The 15,417-nt window shown below is 48.8% G+C and overlaps 1 protein-coding gene across 1 annotated transcript; it reads right to left on the bottom strand.

The window, feature by feature from the left end:
• Positions 1 to 1,089: 1,089 nt before the first annotated feature.
• Positions 1,090 to 4,489, bottom strand: LOC135319276 (glutamate receptor ionotropic, NMDA 2C-like). The gene is made up of 2 exons (XM_064478795.1): positions 4,353 to 4,489; positions 1,090 to 1,576 (listed from the first exon to the last, which is right to left on the bottom strand). The coding sequence occupies exons 1-2, from the start codon at positions 4,487 to 4,489 to the stop codon at positions 1,090 to 1,092; spliced, it is 624 nt and encodes a 207-aa protein (XP_064334865.1).
• Between the last annotated feature and the right edge of the window lie 10,928 nt (positions 4,490 to 15,417).

Below are 15,417 nucleotides of genomic sequence, written 5' to 3'. Positions count from 1 at the left end.
ACATCCTTTTTTTACATGAGGATAAGGAATTTTTATTATTTTTTAAATGTGATGACGTATGGTGGTTTTATTATTTTTAAAGCCCTATCATCTAGAGATGTGTACTGAAGTATTTATGGTATGTCTGGGCTTTGCTTCAAAATAATACAGACGAGGGGGAAGTGGGTGGGGGTAAGGGTGAGGCGTGCTTAGCCAGGGGTGGGTGGGGCACATGGGATTATTATAATTGTCTACTTTTGTGTCTGCTCAAAATTCCCTACAATAAAAAATAATCATAAAAGAAATGCAAATCAGATCAGTCTCTCCCCTCAACAGCTTCCTCAGCTCCGCAGTTACTTAGGGTAAAACCCAAATATTTTCCTGTGTGGTTGGGACCACACCACCTTCTGCAGGCTTCTCTCTGTCCCTCAGAAACCCCAAGCTCCTTCCCACCGCTGGGCATTTGCACCACCTGCCACCTGCCACCTGCCCCCTCTACCTGGAGCACCCCCTCACCACACACACACACCTTGTCAATCCTCCCTCACCCCCCAGGTCTCAGCTTAGACATATTTCTTAATGCACTTTCTCTGATCAACCACCGACCCACAGGGGGCCCCGTTAGACTCCCCTGTGGCACGGCATCCTGTGTTCTTCCTTCAGGAGGCTTATCCCAGCTGTGAGGGCAGGAATGTGTTTGGAACTTTCTCCCCACAGGACGGCCAGCTCTGAGAGGGCCTGCCACCCCCAGGCCTGCCGCCCCCAGGCCTCAGGCAGTGCCTGTCCCGGGATGCCCTCCCCTGCCGGTCATCTACATCAGGTCCCAGCCTGGCCCTATGCCCTGGATCTGGAGCCTGACCAAGGAAGGCCAGAGAAACAGGGAGAAGGTGGGCCAGGGTTGCCCCCAGAACCAGAGGTGGGTTTGCCACCTGCCCAGCCCTCATCCAGACACGAATGTCAAAGCAGCCCAGGAAGTTTCTCCTCTAGAGCATGGGAACGTCATCCCCACAGCCTTCTCCTCCCTCACCTGTGTCTCCCTGAGCCCCCACCTCCTTGCTGATCCCACCCAATCCCAGCTTCCCAGGACCTGAGTGTCTCCCTGGCCCAGACTCAGCCCCACTCCCCCAGCCCCAGCCTGGCTCCAGGCTCCAGGGATGAGGGGACATGATTCTGAACAGGCATCTTAGGGGTGAGGACCACGGCGGAGCCCCCACTGATGCTGAGGATAGGCACGAGGGGCTGGGAGGAGATGACATCCAGGATCTGGGCCACGGCCTCAGTGCCGACGTTGCCCTCAGAGATGATGCCTTGGACGCGGGCAGCACCCAGCAGCCCGCAGATCTGGGTGAGAAGACTGCTGGGGTTGGTGGCGTTGACCCCCACGGTGAGTGGTCGGATCTCTAGGAGCAGGTCCAGGAAGCTCTGGGGGATGAGGCGGGTATGGGCCTGGGCCTGCAATGGCCCTGAGCTGCCGAACACCACGGCCACCGTCACAGCCTGCTCGCCCTGCCCGGGGCCCAGCCCTGCCCAGGCATCGAGGAGTGAGGTGAGCAGCAAGGCCGGCCCCAGAGCCCCCCACCATGTCCACCAGAGGGTCCTGCAGAGAGACCAGGATAGGCATGGGGAGGGAAGCAGAGGCACGAGGAGAAAAGAGAGACAGAGAGGAGGCGAAGGCCAGCGTCATAGGGGCACACATCCAGAGCATGAAAGAGAAGGGGGGGAGCCTCCTTCCACAAAGAGAGGCAGAGAGAGAGGGAGACAGACAGACAGACAGACAAAGAAAAAGAGACAGAGGTTAGCTGAGCATCCAAGTGCAGCCCAGAGGGCGGGGGCTGGGAAGAAGATGCCAGGCTAGGTGCTCATTACTTCCGTTTTATGGGTGAACACCATGCTTGGAAACTCATCCATCTGGGTTCTGCCCCAGGAAGGTACACAGCAAGTGCTAATCTGGTGCCAAGTGCATGGATTTGAGTGGAGAGGCTTGAGTTCAAGTCCCAGTTCTGCCACGTACTAATTGTGTGATCTTGGGGAAGTTGCCTAGCCTCACTGAGCCATGTTTTCTTGCCTGCAACAATCACAGGACCTACTTCACAATGGTGTGAGGGGTGCCCGCTCTCATCAGCATCCTTATCCTACAGGTGACAGCCCCACAGCCAGGGGAAGGCAGGCAGCTCTGTAACACACACACACGCACACACACACGTACCATTCTCCAACCTAAACTGGACCTAACATCTCCAAAGACCCTCCTCTGCATAACCCTGCCCGGCTCAGAGCCCCCTTCTCCTGGGCACTGGACATCCCTACCCTCCCCCCGTTGCCTCAGTTAGTAGCCGCTCTTCCACAGCAGGTGTGTGACCCAGTTGATTTGTTCAGAGCTCAGAGTCACCTGAAACCCTGAGGTATCTCACACATGAGCTGCCTCCCTAGGCCATCACTGACGGGAGGGGATTTTTACCATAACCCAAGGGACTGACGTGTATCCCTGCTAAATGAGCATCATGGCTTTGGACTGGGACCAACAGCCACACTGGTGAGTGGTGCCCATGCATGCAGTTCTCCCTCCCAGCCGGCCATCAGCCACAGCTTTACCCCCTCTCCATCTCCATGACATCCCCAAAAAACTTCCCAACAGGGGAGAGTGGAAGGGCGACCAGGCCGGGCCTGGATGAATTCAGGAGGAGGAGACGGGAGTTTTGGCGGGGGAGGGAATACTGTGCTCACTTTTCTGCCCTTGAAACTCCCCCTGTGTGTGATTTCCTCGTACACTGACTTCCAATGTCAGCCTGGAGGTGCGTGTGCGTCTTGTGTGCAAGCCTGAGCGTGCTGTGCCCGCAGCTAGCTCCAACCAGAGGTTTCAAATTACACCTGAAAAGGGCACTGCCGTGCTTATTCCACACTTCGCAAGGCCTCTCTGTGCTCCTCTCTGCCCGTCCCTGTAGGTTCCCCACCCTCTAGGAAGCCCAAAGCTTCCCCCACCTCTGCCTCCCAGCTCTGAGCTCCAGATCTCTGCTGCCCAGCACAGCAGCCTCCAGTCACGTGTGACTGTCGGGCACTTAAATGTGTCTCGTCGGAATTGCGGCGTTTCATGTCAAATACACACTGGCTATTGAAGACTTGGTGTTCAAAAAGGAAAATATCTCAATATTTTTATATGGATTACATGACAAAAGAACATTTTAGATACATTGAGTTAAACACAATATAGCCTTAGAATTCATTTCACCTTTCTTTTTACTTTTTCTACTGTGCCTTCGTTAGCTCTCATGTGGTTTCTTTTGGAAAACGTGGCTGTAGATGAAGGACCCAGGTCCTCCCTCAGCTCCAAGGGGGCGTTGTCCCCCGAGACTCTCTGATGGGAACGTGTCCTCCAGGACTGGAGTTGAGGAGAGGAAGCTGAGCGAGGTCTTGTCTCTCACAGAAACTGATCTCAGGATGCCTCTGGAGGGAGGGGTCCCAATCAGGCAAGTCTGTGAACTTAAAATAGCAATGGGCAGATTCAAAGAGATGCAGACTCCAGAATCTTAGCACCACATGGCATCCAGCCTCCCACACAAGGCAGGAGGGGGGGGCCCCACTGGCCTGAAACACTCCTCTGGCCACTGCAACCCTCAAACAGCACAGCTGCTCCCTGGTGCCCACAAATTAAGCCCAGACACTGGGTCTCATGGCCAGAGCCCCACACACTCTGACCCCGACCAACTGTCCTCCCCGCCGTGGACCCCACACTCTTGCCACTTAGGGGTGACCCTACTACCTCGTCTCTTGGCTTTTGCTCTGCTGTTCCCTCAGGCTAGAATGTCCTCTTCCCACCACCTCTCTCTTGTCTACACAACAGATCCCCGAATTTTCAGAGCACAACCTCAATCCCTCTCCCACAGAGCACCTGCCTTAGTTCATCCAGGCTCTGGAAACATGGGTGAGAAGACAGAGGGTCTGGGTCTGGCTCTAGGCCGGTTGCCCTTCTCCCCACCCCACACCCCCACTTCTCCTGGGTTGGGGAGCTCCTCTGCCAGGGTTTCCCTTAACTTTGCTCCGTGGCAGTTTATTTGCCAGCCCAAGATGCCCCCGGCCCACACTGGACTATTGTCTTAGACCTCTGCCCACCCACTTGGGGTCCACCCCTTTCACAAACGGGCTGTTAATATTTTATGAACATCCGGACCCCAAAAAGGGTCCAGGGAGAGGATGGCAATGGTCAGTCTTCCGGGACCCTCAGCATCACCTTGAACTGCCTGAGCATCTCCATGTGCTCCCCCAGTCTCAGGCAGGCTCCCACACACGGACATGCACACACACTCACACTCCAGACATCTGATGGCTGCCCCTTCTCCCAGGCCAGGAGCCTCGGTCCCAGGAGTCGGCCCACCCACCAGCCACGCTGTCTCCGGGGCAGCCGAGGGACCCAGGCTCCACTTCCCTCCGAGTGAGCGGACTCTGCTTTACCGTCGGGTTTTCCTCCCTCCGGCTGAGCTAAAACCCGAACCCAGGTGTCAGGGGAGATGACCATTTCGCCATCATGACCCCACTGACGCGGGCACGGAGGTCTCCCTCCTCCAAGACTAACTCCCCCCTCCCCGCTGATTCCACCCGGACCCGCGGGGAACCTCTTACACTTGGCCTGTGAAGTTCGGGGTATTTTTAGGCCAGCGATAAATAATTCATAGGGAACGTGGCATCAGGCTCCCCCCACGGGAGGAAGGGGTGTGTGCGGCGAGAGCCACCGTCACCCCGCGGCTCAGGGACACTGGCGTTGCTGCAGAGGCAGCAGCGGCGACTCCGACTAACGGGACCCGCACCACGCCTCCTGGCGGCCAAGCCTCCTGGCGGCCAAGCTGGGCACCACGCACTCCGCGCCCCTCGCCTCGCGGCTACCCTTTCGGGGGGGGGGGGCGTGTCCTCGCTCCCAGGCCCCCTTCCCCACTGCCCCAAGCTGGTCGCCACCCCAAGCCCCGAGGGTGGGGGTTGCGGAGCTCGCCTGACAGGCAGAGCTGTGGGCGGGTACCACCCCGGGCCTGCCCTGGGGCAAACCCAGGGGTCTGGACCCCTGCTGACCCGATCCCCTGAACAATGCTATTGGAGTTTCTAGTATGGAGTCTACTAGGAGGAGGCTCCAAACCTATTGGCACAGCCAGAAACTACACGGGTTCCGAACTAGAATCTGCTGAGTACCCTCCAAGTTCCTTTCCTCAGTTTCTCCATGGCCTGGATCAGGACCAAGCCAGGGCAGTGCCCCCATCGGAGGGATGGGACCCGAGCCGGAAGTCCTATCGGGTGAGCAGGGCTAGGGCTAGTGGGGTGAGCTCAGGGCCCAGTGGGGATTCCCCTTCGCTCACCCAGCAGTATCTTTGGATGGATCGTGGTGCGCACCCTTGGGAATTTTTTGGCTGCTGGGTGCCTTTGCCTTCTCATGGCCCTGGCCCTGCCCGCTTAGGCCTAGGCACCAATGGCCTTCCGCAGCAGGAGGCTAGGGGTTTCCCTTCCCCGCCATCAGGGATCCTGCTGGAAGACCCAGCAGACCAGAGCCAACCCCCTGGTGCGGCAGCCAGGGCCCAGAGCACAGGGGCTCACGGCTCTCCCGGGTCCTCTTTGCCCACCAGTCCTTTCCTATCCTCGGAGCCTGGGTCCGCCTGGGAGCGAGGTCAGCACTTGGGAAGATCCCACAAAGGGGGAAGCCCAGGCTTATTCCCTGAGGTCAGAGGAGGGAGCGGTATGCGGAGCAGCGGAGAAAAGGAAGAGCTGGAAGGGGAGAACCTGGGGGGAATCACGGCGGGTGAAGGGGCAGGGGTGTGAAGGCAGATGCGCGCAGTAGGTGCTCAGCAAACCTCTGGAAGCAGGGGACCGGGCTTCTGGAGCCGCCGACAGCTCTCTTCGTCCTCTCTGCTCTGTGCCCTCTCCAGCTCGCTTCTGTCTGGCAAACCCGGCCACGGCCCCAGCTCACAGCCCCGGTCCCTCCCTCCACCCCCCTCCCCCGCCCCGGCTTCCAGCAGCAACGGTTGCGGGGCCGGCAGCCCAGACTCCGCGTCCCGCACCGCCCCCTCCCCCGCGGTGCCGTGACCCCGGGAGAAGAAGGAGCTGGAGAGTTCGGTGACCCGGAGACCATGTCTTGGGCGCCTCGCCCGCGTCCTTCCCTCGCGTCCGCCGTGCGCCTGTCACCTGGGTCTCTCTTCGTCACCTCCTCTCCGCCCGCCCCGGTCCAAACCCGAGGCCCAGACCCCGAGAGTCTCGGTCCCCCGACCGCCCCCTCCTCAGGCTCCCTGCGCTGGCCAGACTCTCCCTGGTGTCCCGCGTCTGCCACCATTGTCCTTGCCCGAGAGGCGCCTGAGCCCAGCCCCAAGTTTGCGGCGCAGCTGGCGCCCCCAGCTCGCCGCCCCGCCACTCATCGAGGGGAAAGGGCGCTGCGCCCGCGCCCAGAGCCCGCACCGGCCGCCTCCCGCGCGGTGCACGTCCCGGCGCCTCGGCTCCGCGCGCTGGCGCGCTCTGTCCTAGCTCCGCGGGCGCCTGAGCCCGGGCGCCCCGGGGCCAGTGCCCGTGGCCCGGCCTGGCGGGCTGGGCTGCGCCCGCCCCCGCGCCCCGCTCCGCGCTCTCCTCCCATGGGCGGCTAGGCGCCCGGCTCCGTCCGGGGGTGGGCTGCACCCTGCATGTCTGGCTCCCGGGGCCAGCCAGCCAGCCGGCTGTGGGAAGCGCTGGCAGTCACCTGCGGGGGCCCGCCCGGTAACAACCATTCTTAACTCAGCTGTATTTGACTCACAAGCCATGTTTTGCTGATCTGTTTTATATGAATATATATAATATACATATAATTAAATCTAGATATCATTCTACACACCTATGTAGAATGGTAACCTGGTAATTTCCTTGAAAAAATTGACTTTCAAGTGACTTTGTCATTGATTCATCTTTACTCATTTATTTGTGTTTTACAGTTAAGTTGTGTTTAGAAAACAGTTCAGCAGATGATGTCTGGGGTATGGCATTAGGATAACACCTGCTGTTCCATAGTTTCAGTGTGTCTGCATTTCTTGGCATCTTCCTTAGAGACTCTAGTCTGTAATATAGGAAGGAACACTGGGTTCAAAACTACTGACGTTGGAAGAAAGCAAGTAAAGCTTCATTTTCTTAAGTATTCTTTTTGACAACGGAAGGCAAGAAGAAATCAGATTCTTACAGTGGAAGAAAGTATCAGCCAATGCAGAAACAGACATCAGTGGAAACTTTATATTTATTTTCAAAGTAACTTTTTCTACATACCTTCACCAGTATCCAAATGGCAAAAAGAAAACTCACTTCAGTATTGCAAAATTTCTTGAATTTGAATGTTCACATAATCTAGTCCTAACAAAATCTAAAAGCCATTGTATTACTGAAAGACATTTCCAGTGTGGGAGTGGGGAAGACCTAATTACTTGCTTTTTATAGGAGAAACACACTACACAGCACACCTGAGTTACAAGTAAAGGATAGAAAAACATATACCATGAAAACACTAATCATAAAAATGTAGGGCTGGCTGTATTACTTCTTTCAGAAAATGTAACAATCCTAAATGTATATTCACTTAATAACAGGGCTTCAAAATACACAAAGGGAAGACAGAACTGAAGGAATAAATTTAAAAGTTCACAATTATAGTTGGAGATTTCAACATTCTTCTCTAAGTAGTTGGTGCAACAAGTAGACAGAAAATAAGCATAAGGGAGGGGCTTCAAGAGGGTGGAACAGAAGAACATGGAACTCACAAAATATGTACTAAATTCTGGCAGAAGATCATATACAAGTGGAGCTACAGGAAAAGTCTTCACATAACTGTGTAGGAAGGAAAAAGAAAAGGAATCAGGATCAGACCTGTGCCCAGAAAGGGAGTGGTGGAAGGGGAGAAGTGGCCTCACCCTGGAAAGCCCCCTCTGCAGAGAGGAGGTCAGCTGGGACAGAAGAAGAGCTTCAGAGGCTCAGAGGAGAGTGCAGCACCTGCTCTGTGATGGACGGAGTGGGGAAAGACCAACACAGATGGCCCCTGTGGTCCCCAGCCCAGATGGGAGCCTGCTGGTGTGTGCCAGAACTGGGTGCTGGAGCTTGAGCTGCAGAAGACAGACCCAGGGAGGGGGCTGAGGCTGGCTGCACAGAGGCAACCTTGGGGGGCTGGGGTGTGGCCTGGGCTGAGGCTGGGAGTGTGTGTAGGGAATTCTGGGTGTGCTGTCGAGGGCTCCAGTGTCAGTGCATGTGAACGGAGGGGCAGGACTGAGCCACAGCAGCCTACTTCTCAACTTGCTCTGGAAAATAGAATAATGGAAATCACCCAATCAAAACAGCAGATAGAAAAACAAATTTAAAAAAGAATGAAAGCAATATAAGAGACCTATCGGGTAATATAAACAACCTAACCTACTACCTAAAAGAATTAGAAAAAGAAGAATAAACAAAACCTAAAGTCAGCAGAAGGAAGGAAATAACAGAGGTCAGGGAGGAAATGAAGAAAAATAGAGATTTAGAAAATGATAGAAAAAAATCAACAAAACCAAGAGCTAGTTGTTTTTGTTTGTTTGTTTGTTTGTTTTGACAGAGTAAACAAAATTGACAAACCTCTGGCTAGGCTCACCAGCAAGAAAAGATAGAGGACCCAAATAAACAAAATAAGAAATGAAAAGAAGAAATTACAACCTATACCACAGAAATATAAAAAAATCACAAAAGAATATTATGAATAATTATATGCTAACAAATTGGATAACCTAGAAGTGGACAAGTTTTTACAAACATATAGTCCACCAAAAGTGAATCAAGACAAGATAGGTAATTTGAACAGACTGATTACGATTACTAGAAGTGAAATAGAATCTGTAATTTTAAAAAAGTTCCCTGCAAACAGAAGTCCAGGACTGGATAGCTTCACTGGGGAATTCTACCAAACAAAGAAGAACTTTCACCAATCCTTTTCAAACTCTTCCAAAAATTGAAGAGGAGGGAACACTCCCACAGTCATTCTGTGAAGCCATTAGCCTGATACCAAAACCAGACAACGATATCACCAAAAAAAGTTATAGACCAATATCTTTTATGAATATAAATGCAAAAATCCTTAATAAAAATATTAGCAAATGAAATCCAACAACACATAAAAAAGATCATATACTACAATCAAGTCAGATTCATCCCAAGGTCACAGGGATGGTTCAGCATATACAAATTAATCAATGTGATACACCATGTCAATAAAAGAAATGGTAAAAGCCCATGATCATCTCAATAGACACAGAAAAAGCATCTGATAAAATTCAACATGCACTCATGATAAAATCTCTTATCAGAGTGGGTATAGAAGGAACATATCTCAACATAATAAAAGCCATTTATGACAAATCCACATCCAACATAACAACTCAATGCTGAAAAGTTAAAAGCCTTCCCACTAAAATCTGGAACAAGATAAGATGCTCAGTCTCACCACTTCTATTCAACATGGTATTGGAAGTCCTAGCTCTAGCAGTCATCAAGAAAAAGAAATAAAACTTATCCAGATTGGAAAGGAAGAGGTAAAATTGTCATTATATACAGAGGACATGATACTATTTATAGAAAACCCTAAAGACTTCACACAAATCCATTACAACTAATAAATGAATTCAACAAAGTAGCAGATATTAGATTAATATACAGTAATCTGTTGAATTTCTTTACACTAACAATGAAATATCAGAAAAAGAAAGTTAAAAAAAAATCCCTCTTAAAATCGCATCAAAAAAAAAAAAAAAAAGGATACTTAAGAATGAACCTGACCAAGGAGATGAAAAACTTATTAGCAGAGTACTATAAAATATTGATAAAGGAAATTGAAGATTATTCAAAGAAATGAAAAGATATCCCATGCTCTTGGACTGTAAGAATAAATATTGTTAAAATGGCCATGCTACCTAAAGCAATCTACAGATTTAATATGATCCCTATCAAATTTCCCAGGACTTTTTTTTTTTTTTTTCACAGAAATGGAACAGATAATCCTAAAACTTATATGGAATCACAGAAGACCCAGAATTGCCAAAGCAATACTGAAGAAAAAGAATGAAGCTGGAGGAATAACACTCCTAGACTTCAGACAGTACTACAAAGCTACAATAATCAAAACAGCATGGTATTGGCATAAAAACAGACATATGGATCAATGGAACAGAACAGAGAGCTCAGAAATAAATCCACATACCTATGGTCAATTAATCTTTGGCAAAGGAGGCAAGAATATACAGTAAAGAATACAGTCTCTCCAGCAAGTCCTGTTGAGAAAGCAGGACAGCTGCATGTAAATCATTGAAGTTAGAACATTTCCTCACATCATACACAAAAATAAACTCAAAATAACCAAAAGACTTAAATATAAGATAGGACACCATAAATCTCATAGAAGAGAACATAGGCAAAACATTCTCTGATATAAGTTGTAGCAATGTTTTCCTAGGTTAATCTACTTAGGCAATAGAAATAGAAACAAAAATAAACAAAAATTAAACTTAAAAGCTTTTGCACAGCAAAGGAAACCATAAACAAAATGAAAAGACAACCTACAGACTGGGAGAAAACACTTGCAAACAATACAACTGACAGGAGCTTAACTTCCAGAATTTACAAAAAGCTCATACTACTCAATAACAACAACAACAACAATACTTATTTAATTGATAAATGGGCAGAAGATTGAAATAGACATGTCTCCAATGAAGACACACAGATGGCCAAAACATACATGAAAAGATGCCCAATGTTGCTAACTATCAGAGAATTGCAAATCAAAACTACAATGAGGTATCCCCTCACTCTAGTCAGAATGGCTGTCATTAAAAAGTCCACAAATGATAAATACTGGAGAGGGTGTGGAGAAAAGGGAACCTTTCTACACTGTTAGTAAGAACGAAATTTTTGCCAATATGCATCCAGTATGGAAAACAGTATGGAGATTCCTTTAAAAACTAAAAATAGAGTTATCATATGATCCAGCAACCCCACTCTTGAGCATATATCCAGAGAATACTCCAATTTGAAAAGATAATGTACCCAAGTGTTCATAGCAGCACTATTTACAATAGCCACGACATGGAAACAGCCTAAATGTCCATCAACAGATGACTGGATAAAGAAGATGTGGTACATTTATACAATGGAATACTACTCAGCCATAAAAACCAACAACATAGCGCCACTTGCAGCAACATGGATGCTCCTGGGGAATGTCATTCTAAGTGAAGTAAGCCAGAAAGAGAAAGAAAAATGCCATATGAGATCGCTCATATGTGGAATCAAAAAAGAAAAAAAAAAAAAAGAAAAAGAAAAACCAAAAATAAACAAAGCATAAATACAAAACAGAAACAGACTCATAGACATAGAATACAAACTTGTGATTGCCAGGGGGGCGGGGGGTGGGAAGGGATAGATGGGATCTCAAAATTGTAGAATAGATAAACAAGATTGTACTGTATAGTACAGGGAAATATACACAAAATCTTATGGTAGCTCACAGAGAAAAAAATGTGACAATGAATATATGTATGTTCAGGTATAACTGAAAAATTGTGCTCTACACTGGAATTTGACACAACGTTGTAAAATGATTATAAATCAATAAAAAATGTTAAAAAAAAAAAAAAGAACAACTGGGAAAAAAAAAAGACTCTGAAGCCCTCGCCCTCCTGCTTCCCTGTCAGTCACAGCAGGTTTCACTTGTATTGTCCCCATATTTAAGCTAGACATGTGCTAGGTATGGGCCCCGAGTTAGCCATACGCCTCAGAAATCTAAGGCCAAAGAACCTCAAAATCAGAATCATTACATAGTAAGTCATCTTGCTTTACCTGATCTCCTCAAGTCCACACTTCTTTCATTCATTTAACAAATATCTCTTGAGCATGATTATGTCAGAGTGCTCAGCTAAGTACTAGGACTGCAGCCTGAGCAAGGCAACTATGGTTCTTGCCATTTAAGGACCTCCTAGTTTGGCATAGGACGGGTGTTACATAATTGTAGAAGTACTTATTATTTCTATTGAGATAACACTTTGTCAAGGGTACATACAACATGCTGTGAGTGCTCTTATTAAGACTTGTAACATATCTGGCGATGTCAGGAAAGATTTCCCTCAGAAAGTAACATATAAATTGAGACCTGAAAAATAAATCTTCTAGGAACTTATCAGGTAGCAGAAGAAGAAGGAGGAGGAGAAATTAACTAAGCAGATGATGGAACATGTGTGCAAAGGCCCTGAGGAGGGAAAGAACCTAATTTTTTAAGGAACTAAAAGAAAGCCTATGTGACTGAAGCATAGAAAATAAAAAGCATGACATGAGGCTCAAGAGGTGGGCAAGTGCCAGATCTTGTAGGGTCCTGAGTTAAGAGGAGAAATAGACCTTGGTCTCCTGATGGCTTCATGGTTCTTTTTGTTCTTTCTCTCTCTCTGTTTTCTCATGAAGGGTGAAATAGCTCAACTGGGAAAACAAGGCCTCTGGGTGTCATTGGTCATTGTTTTACAACCTCCCAAAATTGAGCTGTAGATGTTCCCTTTTTTTATCAAGGCCACGTCCCTGTACTAGTCAGCTGTGTGCCCTGGTCTCCTCTGTGGTTGGGAAGGGTGGGCCTCACCTGGAGCACTTGCTACATTGGGTCCATTTCTGGACTAAGCATGCATTTCTGCGAGAGAATGATAGCTCCGAGAATGTGTGCATTTTTCTATTTCTCTGCTCCTGGGTTTTTCCTAGTAAACCTCATTCTATGACTAAAAAGGGCATCACCACTGATGTGCACCTCCCTGCACTTTGCACATTATGGGTCTTTGGGGTCCGAGACAAGGGGGGTGTGGGTTTAGTTAGGAGGCTACTGCAGGAGGCCAAGTGAGAAGCTATAGTGCCTTGAGCTGCATGGTAAGGAAATGGAGAGTAGAGAGATTCTGTAGACATTTAGGTGATATAATCCACCAGATTTGGTGACTAAGATGTGGAAAATAAGAAAGAGGATGGAAATTTCAAGTATATTTTCTGACCACACAGTATGAAACAAGAAATCAACCACTGAAAGAAAAATGAGAAAAAAATAAAGATTACATGGAGACCAGATAACATGCTACAAAAAATCCAAAGGATCAATGATGAAATCAGACAATACATTGAGACAAACAACAATGAAAACACAGCTTTACAAAATCTACAGGATGAAGCAAAAGCGGTTCTAAGAGGGGTGTTCATAGCAATACAGGCCTTCTTCAAGAAACAAACAAAAAATCTCAAACAACCTCACCTAGGCAACCACCTAAAAGAATTAGAAAAAGAAGAAGAACAACAACAAAAACCCCCAAAAGTCAGCAGGAGGAAGGAAATAATAAAGGTCAGAGAGGAAATAAATAGAGATTTTTTAAAACTAGAAAAAAATTAGTAAAAACCAAGAGCTGGCTTTTTGAAAGGATAAACAAAATTGACAAACGTCTGGCCAGGCTCACAAGAAGAAAGGAGAGAGCACTGAATGAAACAAAATAAGAAATGAAAGGGAGAAACAGCAACCAATACTGCAGGGAAAAAAGCACTCATGAGAAAATACTATGAACAGTTATTTGCCAACAACTTGGATGAACTAGAATAAATGAACAGGTTTCTAACAACATACAGCCTGCCAAACCTGAGTCAAGAAGAAACAGATGAATTTGGACAGATGGATCACTAGCAATGGGAAGGGGGAATTATATTTATTTATTCTTAGAGGAGGTACTGGGGGTTGAACCCATGGCATTGTGCACGCTAAGCATGTGCTCTACCACTTGAGCTATACCTTACCCCAAGTTCTCTTATATCTTAAGCTAGAAAATAAGATTTATTTCCTTTACTGCCTGTTCATGGACTTAATAATTCCATTTACAGGAATGTGCCCTTAAGAAATAATTCAACACAACCAAAATGTTACATGGTAAGGAAGTTCATCAAAGCATTATTTATAGTAAGGAAAAACAAAGTGAAAAGGAAAGTGGAGGGTATAGCTCAGTGGTTGAGTGAATGCTTAGCATGCACTGAGGGCCTGGCTTCAATTCCCCAGGGCCTCCATTAAAGGTAAATAAATAAAAACCTAATTGCCACCTTCAATAAAAACAATTTATTAAGCTAGAACAAGAGAAATAAAAATAGGGGGTGGCTCAGCGCCCCCGCTCTAGGCTGTGCGCATAACCGAAGACAGGCCCGGATATGCAGCGCTTAGGGTGTGCGTCACGCGAAGAAGGCGCCCCCCAGAGCTGACGTTGTAAGACCCCAAGCATCCTGTGTAGAAGCCCAGAAAAAAGTACAGATTTTACCCCAAAAAGTTTATGTCGGAATTGCATTTCATCATTTAAACTTCCTTGTTTGCAAGTTTGCTTCCTCTGATACTCGGGAAAAAGAAGCTAAAAAAGTTGGTTGAAGGTGCCAGGGCCTCCCCTCTGCCTCAGTTTCCTCGTAGAGAAACTGCGCGTTGAGCTTGGGGAGGCGCCGCGGGCGCCGTCGCTGTGCAGGTCCAGCGGGCAGAGGCCGGGCCTGCGAGGGAGGGGAGGGCCAGCCCCGCGCCTTCTCAGCTCCCGGGAGACGCATGGTCACTGCTGTCCTCACGAGGAAAAGCAGTCCCCGTCCCCCGTCCCCCCCGGCGCCAGACTCGCTCCCGCGCAGCCGCACCAGGCTGGCCGCCGCTCGGCAGGACGCGCTCGCCTGAGTCTCGGCCCCGGGCACCTGGCGGGGCCACCAGGGCCGCCTGCAACTCCGTCTTCTCACTTACCACGTTCCAAAGACTTTTGCCCCAATGTGCAGTACTTTTTATAACCACACAAATGAGTCATTTTCTTATTCTTAAGAAAAAAAAATGTCTGACTTAAAAACATATGAAAGTCCTGGGCCATACAGCTCGCCACAAGCATGGCTGGTGTGGCCAGAAGCTCCTCCCTCCCAGGAGAAAGGGCAGAGGCCAGGGGTCTTCACAGGTAAGGTTTCTCTGAGGGCTCAGGGCACGTGAGCAGCAGGCCCAGCGTGACCCCAGAGGTGCGACACAGGCTCACAGGGCCTCTAAGGCTTCGGAAGATGCCAGTGTCATTGCAGAGAGAGGGAAGGCCACCCTCCTGACGAGCACAGGTAACGAGACTTGGAGGAGGACCTGCTGGCCGGGGTCCCAGTCTGCCCATCCCGCGGCACCGCCCTTTTCTATTATTTTCCCTCCATGGGCTTCAGATTTTCAGTCTCTGATCCCTTGCCCTGACCCTGGGCCCCAAACTCTAAACAAAGATGTGTAGTGAACATTTCCCTGCCCAAATTCGTGTAGGTCAGAGGCCATGCCACCTCGTCACTCACCGAGTTCCCAGGGCCTCACCAGCACCTGGACACGGTGGACTCAATCACCTGAGTCACTCCTCCTGCCTGAGCACCTGACTTCAGTCTGAAGCCAAGACACCTGGTCCCTGCACT

This window comes from Camelus dromedarius, chromosome 25 (assembly GCF_036321535.1).
Source record: "Camelus dromedarius isolate mCamDro1 chromosome 25, mCamDro1.pat, whole genome shotgun sequence".
NCBI classification, from domain to species: Eukaryota; Metazoa; Chordata; class Mammalia; order Artiodactyla; family Camelidae; genus Camelus; species Camelus dromedarius.
Note: the sequence above shows the minus strand (reverse complement) of the source record. Positions and strands in the feature narration are given on the sequence as shown.